This window comes from Saccopteryx bilineata, chromosome 9, assembly GCF_036850765.1.
Source record: "Saccopteryx bilineata isolate mSacBil1 chromosome 9, mSacBil1_pri_phased_curated, whole genome shotgun sequence".
Classification (NCBI taxonomy): Eukaryota; Metazoa; Chordata; class Mammalia; order Chiroptera; family Emballonuridae; genus Saccopteryx; species Saccopteryx bilineata.
The window spans coordinates 46399046-46407924 of NC_089498.1; the positions used below are offsets into that span (position 1 = coordinate 46399046).

General features: G+C 54.0%; 1 protein-coding gene across 1 annotated transcript; it reads right to left on the reverse strand.

The window, feature by feature from the left end:
* Positions 1–15: 15 nt before the first annotated feature.
* On the reverse strand, positions 16–7023 carry HIPK4 (homeodomain interacting protein kinase 4). The gene is made up of 4 exons (XM_066242109.1): positions 6559–7023; positions 3464–3820; positions 1605–2435; positions 16–1129 (listed from the first exon to the last, which is right to left on the reverse strand). Exons 1-4 carry the CDS (start codon positions 7021–7023, stop codon positions 950–952), a joined length of 1833 nt encoding a protein of 610 aa, XP_066098206.1. The 3' UTR covers positions 16–949.
* Positions 7024–8879: the final 1856 nt, after the last annotated feature.

Genomic DNA, 8879 nt, shown 5'->3' on the forward strand with positions numbered 1-8879 from the left:
GCACATAGCATAGAGTGGTATGTGCTGAGCCCTCAGCATGTAACCATACAGGCTGTCATGTGTGACTAGCTTGTACTAGGGCCTCAGCATGAAGTGCACATGAGCTGGCATGTGCTAGATGCATTGTGTGACCATGTGGCTGGCGTGTGCTGAGCTTCCTGTAGCCAGCATGGGGTAGTGCCCTCGGTAGAGCACTTGGCATGCTTACAGCGGATGAGCACGCACTGAACCACTGCCATATCCCAAGGGTAGACTCACATATCTGAACACTGGGGCATGCACTAAGCATGCATTTGCACCTGCCAAGTGAATTTATACTTAGCATGTCCCAAGCACAAATAAGTGCACGGCAAACCTGTAATGTGTGACAAGGACAGGTAAACAGACAATGAGACCTTGGCTTCTGGCAAGCTTGGGTTGGCACCTGCTGAACACAATATTCTGAGGGTGGGTTCTCATGTGGCAAGCACTCAGCATATTTAGGGAGTGGGTCAGTGTGCCAAGCACAGCCTGTACCTCCCAGTGCCATGGCAGCCCAGCCTCCAGCCCAAGCCACAGCTGAGTGTGGCATCAGAGAGCAGGGCCTGGGCACCAGTTTGAACCCCACCATAGCACCAGGCCTCCCCTCAGGTAGGGAGGACAGGTTTGAGGCAGGGCTGTGAACAGTTCTTTATTGAAATAGGCAGAGGCAACAGGGCTGAGAACTTGATCAGGGCCAACAGGGTGCAGCCACCTTTCTGTGTCCCTCTGATCAAGGTGGCCACAGGCCAGACACCAAGGCCCTTCTGTGTTCAGAGTATGTATGCAGGCATGCACTATGGGTGGGGAAATGGGAATTTCTGGATAACTATCTTTCTGTAAGAATTTGTGGGTTCAAGGGATGACTCTGAGGAAGGAATGCCAGCCCAGCTAGCTCGGCCACCAGTGATTGGTAGAGGTTGGGTCATCATCAATGCTGTCCACTGACATGCTGCAAAAAGCTGGTGGCCCGGGGTGGACCATGTGGGTGGGCATGGCGAGGTGGTAGCCCCTGAGCCTGTGGGCCCCTGATGCCCTCCAAGGTCCAGTCTGGCTCACTCAGCCATTCCCCAGGACAGCTGGTGGGGTCGAAGAGCTCAGGGCCTGGCCTCTGTGGGGGAGGAGAGAAGGCATCAGACAAGAAACCACCAGCCTGGACTCCCCTTCTGTCCCACCTGAACCCTATCACATCCTGGGGGCTTTAATAGTGTGTGCCGAGACCTCAATGTGTCCTGAGGGTATGTGTCTGCTGAGGCTTTTTCAAATCTTCCTGAGGGTAGGTGAGCATGTGCTAAAACTCTTCTTGGTGTTGGGCTCTATCACTTCCTACAGGTAGAGATTACTGTGTTCTGAGTTTTTATACAGCAGAGACTGATCACATCCTAATTATATCCTGAGTATGAATTAGTGTGTATGGAGTCTTGTAACATCCTGAGGGTGGGCTAGTGTGATCTGAACCCTGAGCCAGCTGTAGACAATGCATATGTGTGAGGGGCCAAGGCCAGGTTCACCGTACCCTCTTCCTGAAGCTCTGGCTGAGCCCCTGACCCCAGAACCACCTGCACCCTTCCTCCCATCTGACTTACCTCAGCATCCAGGGTCATGTCCTTGATGTCCGGCCCATCCCCGTCCCTCTTGGGGAGAGTGGGTGGCTTAGCCGAGGCCCCACAGTGCTCTCCTTCTGCCCAGCCACTGCCCCGGCAGGGCCTATCGTCCTCGGGTGAGGCCTGGCCCAGCTGGATGAGGTTGCTGAAGTTGGAATCGGACTTGGAGCCTGCGGATGGCTTGCGGGCCTTGTGGCGGCTGGCCAGGCGGCTGCCATAGAAAGCCAGGATGGGCTCAGGACCCGAGTCGGGCACTCGAAGGCCAGCTACAGCTGCCTTGAGTGGGGCCAGCACATTGGGGTTCTCACCCCACAGCCCACGGCCTGCCTCCTGCAGACTCAAGTCATCCAGCTGGTCAATAGCCCTTTGCATGCCTGGTGCCTTCTCACAGAAAAAGGGCGCACTGCTCACTACACTGCCCAGACCCACATCCTCCTCCTCCTCAGCCAGGCGGTAGTAGGGTGGTTCATTTTCCGAAGCAGCGACAATGGGTGTGGCTGGCTTGCCCTCCACCTGTAGTGAGAGACAGCAGCTGCGCAGCGACAGCTGGTAGTAGCGGGTGGTCTCGTGGGTGCTGCGCAGCTGCTGCATGGACACGAAAGGGTGACGTAGGGCGGCGCTGGGGCTGATGCGTTCGTGCGACTCCCAGGTTAGCATGCGCTTGATCAGCTCCACCATGCTCTTGATGTCAGCATGCTCAGCCAGCGCCTCGCGGTCTTGGAAGGTCAGCCGACCAGCTGCCCCGTCACCATTCACTGTCTCAATCTGGTCCAGCGACTTGAGCATGTACTTGCGGCGCTCCAGTGGGCGCACCTGATGGGACATGTGGGCAGGAAATGACACCGAGCCCAGGCCTTGGGCCCCAGACACTCCTGCAGTGGGACCCACAGATGACACCCCCCCCCCCCCAGCTTCCAGTAGGCTCTCCAGTCTGGCCCAGAGCTTTCGTGTTGCTATGAAGTCCACATCTGAATCCTGACTTCCAGTTCTGGCTGTGATCTGACTTGGAGCCCTCTTGCTGCTGGGAGGGCCACACCTGCTCCCTCTAGTCAAATCCAGAGCCCTCCTCCTGCTGGAAGTACACCTGACTGTGTTCTTTGGTCCTCTTGTCATCTAACCCAGAGTTATTACTCAAATTTTACACCTCATCCCAGACCTGGTCCTCGCTAGAACTGCAGGTCCAGCCCCGACCAGTGAGAGGCTAGTAGAGGGAGTGCCCTAAGCCTCTAGTCCTCCTTGGAATCAAACCCAGATCCTTCTTGCTGCTACTGCCGCCACAGCCAATCCCAGTCCTCTCTGCCTTCCAGTGGCTGAACCTCCTTGCCACAGTAGTGTGACAACCCCAGGCAAGGGGATATTAGAGGAGCTGCCATATTCTTTCAGTCCTACTTTTGGTCTCACCCAAACTACTCTTGTGACAGATCCCCCGGCTGGCCCAAATGCCCAGTCCTCTGCTGTCTCACCCAGACTCTTGCTGCACAGGTGTGATGACTGCAGCCACAGAGGTGGCAGACAGGCTGCCTTAGACTGCCAGTCCCACCTGGGCCTCATTTAGGTCCCTCACACTGCTTGAGTTTGCCTGGCCCTAGATCTGCAGCTGGCAGAGGGGGTACCCTACACTCTCTGTCACACTTGCGTTATAATCCCAATCCCTCTTGCTGCACCAGCCCCCACAGTGACCCTCAAACTTCCAGTCCCACCTTTGATATTTAGACCTCTTATTGTGACAGCCCCCATAGCTGACCCTCAAGCTTCCAGACCTGCCTGAGATCTAACCTAGATTTTTTTTCTTGATGTGGCAGCCCTCACACTGACTGCCCTCACTCCACCTGCCCCCCTACCTTGGTCTCGGCCAGGTAGTCAGCTGAAGACTTGAGCTGCCAGGGGTTGGTGAAATCAGGGTGGGGGTTTCGCTTGAAGAAGTGGTGGGCCTTGCGGGCGGCGTGCAGCACGTGGGGCTTGGGAAGGCCCTGTGTCTCACAGATGTAGCGCACTTGGTCATACTCATTGTTGCCTGGGTAGAGTGGCCAGCCCAGATGCAGCTCAGCCATGACGCAGCCCAGTGACCACACGTCAACCTTCTCACAGAAGGGCAGCCCCAGCAGAATCTCAGGGGCCCTGTAGAAACGCGACTGTATGTACGGCTCCTTCACGTAGCGCACCTCACTGAAAATGCTGGCGGAGCCAAAGTCAATCACCTGTGTGGGGAGAGGGAGGCCAGTGGGCAAGGCAAGTAGAGGGAACAGCAGATCTAGGCCTCAACTGACACCTCTCCCCAGTGTGTCTGTATCTGCCATCTGACTGTCGCTATGTCTGAGTCTTATCTCTTATGCCCTTACTGTCTCCTCCAGTTTTGCCTCTGCTTTGTATGTCTGTAACTGTCTCTATTTCTCTCCACTAGTGACTAGAATATATATCTAGGAGCATTAGAAACCCTCTTTTAACCCACACCTTGTCCATCAACAAATCTTGTTGCTTCCACCTTCTGAACAGACTAAGAATCTTCTCACTGTGCTTCCCTCTCCTACTCATCGTCCTCTTGTGGCTTTACCACATCCCGTGATAAAAGCCAAAGTTCTCACCGCGGGCCCCAAGGCTCCTACAAGCTGCCCTATCCCATCTCTGCCCTCAGCTCCTCCCACTTTCTCCCTCGCTAACCCTGCTGCAGTCACACAGGCCTCTCACTATTCCTTGAACAAGCCAAACACATTCCCAGCTCAGGGCCTTTGCACTGGCTGTTCCTTCTACCTGGAATGCTCTTCCCCTGGGTGTCCACACCACTCCCCCCTTACCTCCTATCACCTCAGTGAAGCCTCCCCCTGACCATTCTATCAAAAAACAGTACCCCTACCCTTCCTAGTCACCTTCTTGGCCCCTGCTTTTCTCCATAGCTTATTTTTTATTTATTTTATTTTATTTTTTAGAGAGGAGGGAGAGAGACAGAGAGAGAGAAGGGGGGAAGAGCTGGAAGCATCAACTCCCATATGTGCCTTGAGCCAGGCAAGCCCAGGGTTTCGAACCGGCGACCTCAGCATTTCCAGGTCGACGCTTTATCCACTGCGCTACCACAGGTCAGGCCTCTCCATAGCTTTTTTTTTTTTTTTTTTTTTTTTTAATTATTTATTTATTTTTTACAGAGACAGAGAGTGAGTCAGAGAGAGGGATAGACAGACAGTAACAGAGAGAGATGAGAAGCATCAATCATCAGTTTTTCATTGCGCGCTGCAACACCTTAGTTGTTCATTGATTGCTCTCTCACATGTGCCTCGACCGCGGGCCCTCAGCAGGCCAAGCAACCCCCCGCTGGAGCCAGCGACCTTGGGTCCAAGCTGGTGAGCCTCGCTCAAACCAGATGAGCCCGCACTCAAGCTGGCGACCTCGGGGTCTCGAACCTGGGTCCCTCCACATCCCAGTCCGACGCTCCATCCACTGCGCCACCACCAGGTCAGGCCTCTCCATAGCTTTTAACACCACTTCACAAACTATATATTTTACATTTTTATCGAGTTCATTGTTTCTCTAACCAACTAGAATGTGAGTCCCACAGGGACAAGATTTTGTCCATTCACTGCCAAGTCTCTAGATGCCTAGAACACTGCCTGGCACAGAGCAGGGGCAAATGAATGAATGAATGAATGGGCTTTTTACCCGTCATTGTCTTTCTGTCTCTTGTTTGTACCTTTCTTGTTCTTTCTTTGCCTCTTCATTGCTTGTCTGTGTCTCTTATCTCTCAGTGTCTCTCTCCATCTCTGTCTCTGAGTCACTCACTAGAAAGACACTTCCCGGAGGCCCAGGTCCTCCTCCTCATCATCAAGCACTCTTAACACCCACACAGGCACTGGTACATCACAGGTGCTTGATGAACACCTGTTGAACTAATACCAAATGGGCTGAAAGGCCTTGTCTCTCCTGATGCCTCTGGGAGGAGTTACCTGCCATTTTCACTCTGAATCCCTGTGACTCTATCTTGGTCCGTACTTCAATTTCCCTTTCTGTTTCTCTGCTATCCCTCACCTTCTATTTGCAGGAGGCAGTAGGACAAAATGGTCATTAATCTGAATGCAGACTGCCAAAGCCTGAATTTCAGAGAGCCTGAATGACGCTGGGCACTCAGTCAATATTAGTGGGATCTTTCCCTGGCTCCCCCCCCCCATCCATCCACCCATCCATCCATTTATTCCACAAACATGGTAAGGGTGCCAACACTGGCCAGGTGTGGATCTGTCCTGACTGTCTCCTGCTGTCTGTGAGAGTCTCTCCCTCCTTGGGTCTCTATACTCTTCTCAGAACAGAATGCTCTGCCTCTTCCTGTCTCTGTATCGCTCTGTGCCTGACGTTCATTTAGCACTGACTCCATAATAGCACTGTGCTGGGAGATGCCAAGGACACAGTGGTGACCAAAACTTCCTTGGTCCTGCCCTCACAGTGTTCCTGGTTCCTGTCATCACCAGACAGTATCAAATCCAGAAGCAGACAGAGGGGTCAGGAGTGGGATAGGGGAGCCCAGGGCCTTGTGACAGTGCAGAGGCCATGCTCTGTGTATCCAGCACAGGGTCAGACCCAGAGCAGACATTCAGTAATGTCTGTTGAACAAACTCACTGTGATGAGGCATGGCACTACCCTTCTTCCAGCTGCTCGGGCCAACAGGCTTTTGTCCCTCCCAAGTCCTCTCTTACACTTCATATAAGATCCGTGCTGTTGTCTGCAGCTCCCAAATCTACTCAGACCCACTCCTGCCCCCTCCTCCCACACCCCTGACTCCAGTCCTGCCCACCCATCTCTCACCCCTGCACTGACTGGTGCAGTCACCCTTCACTGTCTTCCCGCTCCTGCCCCGTTCCAGCCTGTTTCCCTCCCAGCCAGAGTGTCTAGGGCTGGAGAAAGCTAGGGGGAGACAGGAACAAGGGATGCCGCCACCCCTGGGTGGCCCCTCACCTTGACCCTGAAGGGGCAGCGGGTCTGATCCACCAGCATAATGTTCTCGGGCTTGAGGTCAGCGTGGATGATGGCCAGCTCCTTGAGCCGGGCCAGGGCTCTGAGCACCTGCAGGGTGACTGTGCGGATATGGCGGGCAGGGAGGGGAGCAAAGTTGTTCTCCTTCTGGAATTCAAAAAGGTTTTGCTCCAGCAGCTCAAACACCAGGTAGAACTTGAGGGCATCATGGAAGAACTCGAGGAAGCGGATGACATGGGCCTCCTCGGGGTCCAGACCCCTCATGCAGCGGAGCAGCTTCAGTTCGTTCTTGATGATACGGTTGCGGTAGGCGTCATTCTTGAGGATCTTGATGGCCACCAGCTCGCCCGTGCTTCGTCGCCAGCCCTTGGCCACCTCCCCAAAGGTGCCCTTGCCCAGCACCTCAATGATGTCATAACAGTCCGTCTCTGACTGGATGGTGGCCATGGTGCCTCTGCCACCAGACACCACCCTGGCACCGCCTCTGCCCCACAGGCTCTGCTTTCACAGCCTCCCAGCCCCTCAGCTGTCGACCCCACAGTACTCCCGACGAGGAAAAGAGAACCACACACGTGCCTACCCCTGCAAGGTTTGGCCTCACCTTCTGGGCACACCCCAGCCCTCTGAGCCACACGGGGAATATGCCAGGGGTTGCACCCCTCCCCCAAAGCCCTCCTGGCTTTGGACGAGGGGCCCCAGGCCCCCCCCAAATGGGTTCCAGCGTTGCTGAGTGGCTCTGGTTCTGTTGTTGGAGACCTGAGCCCTTGGCTGGAATGGGGGGTGGGGTGGCAGGTCAAGCCCCCTCCCCCGCCCGGAGGCGGAACCCTGAAGAGGTCGGACAGGCACACTTAGAGAGGAGTCTGATGGTAGACCCTCAGGCAAAAGCATAGAACATTGTCAAACAGAGATGAGAAAAGGCAGGCTTTCCAAACTAGGGGTACGTGTGTGTGTGTGTGTGTGTGTGTGTGTGTGTGTGTGTGTGTTTCCAGAAAACACCTGCCCCGCCTTGTGGCTGACATGGGGGAAGGCATGGTTTAGGCAGATACAGGTTGTAAAAGGTCTGGAATCCAAGCTAAGGACTTTGAGCATTTTTCTGAGGGTACTGGGGAGTCACAGAAGGGCTTTGAACAAGGGAAGAAAGGGTCAGATATGAGTGTCAGAAAGCTACTGTGTGAAGAAGGGTGAATTAGTGGGGGCGAGAGTGGAAGCCATAAGCCTGGAGCAGGGCCCAGGTGGGAGAGGTTGGGGAGAAGAGGAAGAGACTAGATGAGACATTCAGGAGGCCAGAGGCCAGACCAAGGGGCTGACAAGGGGTAGAGGAGCTGTTCAGGACAGGACAAGGTGGAATGGTCCCTGAAATGGGGACATGGACAGGAGCACTTTGGGGAAAGACAATACTGAGGTCAGGTTAGGAAATTTAATGCTGAACATTTAAATTCATAGTGAATGCTTTAGAAACCTTATCTGATTCTTATAACATTTATGGATTGATTTTTTTCAGAGAGGAGAAAGAGAGGTGGGGAGGAGGAGCAGGAAGCATCAACTCGTAGCAGTTACTTCTCACATGTGCCTTGACTAGGCAAGCCTGGGATTTCGAACAGGTGACCTCAGCACGCCAGATCGACTCTTTATCTACTGCACCACCATAGTTCGGGCATTTTAATAGCCATTTAATGGAAGAGAAAAATCAAGGCACAGAAGTTTTTAAATAGCTGGGTGCCAGAAACGGCTTTGACTGTGAGAAGTATAGCTATAAAGCCAAGCTCTGAACCACCACCCCACACATTCTTCTAGTGCTCAGATGTCCAGGGAGGCATGCAGAGACTACTGGATCCCCTCGTGGACTCAGGAAGAATTTGGGAATTGTCACCCAGTGGTGAGAAGTGGAAGTCTTGGGGAGGGTAGCAAACCCAGGGTGGATGTGGGGGTGATTAAGTGTCTGGGAGGAGCCCAAGGGGCATAAGGAGAGAGTGGAAGGGAGGAAAAGAGGCATTCAGGAAGGAGAAAGATGCCCTGAAAAGTCAGGACAAGGTAGTCAGAGGAAGCCCTGGCATGGTCATAGAGAGATCTCTTTGGACACTAGACAGGGTAGCTGTGGTGGGAGAAAAACCCAAATGCTGGGGTGATGCCCAAGGGGTGTGCACCAAGTGGGCAGATAATTCTTGCCATATTTGCTGGAGACAAAGAGAAAGCATGTGCCTGACCAGATGGTGGTGCAATGGATAGAGCGTCGGCCTGGAATGCTAAGGATCCAGGCTCAAAACCCCAAGGGCACCAGCTTAAGCACGGGATCATCTGGCTTG

What these genes read in the sequence shown, in the direction of transcription:
- HIPK4 (XM_066242109.1), bottom strand. Translation starts at nt 7,023, where the DNA reads ATGGCCACCATCCAGTCAGAGACGGACTGTTATGACATCATTGAGGTG. An exon ending in ACTACCTGGCCGAGACCAAG is followed by an intron (nt 2,436 to 3,463) that starts GTAGGGGGGCAG and finishes ATGTCCCATCAG; the next exon opens with GTGCGCCCACTGGAGCGCCG. An exon ending in ACATGACCCTGGATGCTGAG is followed by an intron (nt 1,130 to 1,604) that starts GTAAGTCAGATG and finishes CCTCCCCCACAG; the next exon opens with AGGCCAGGCCCTGAGCTCTT.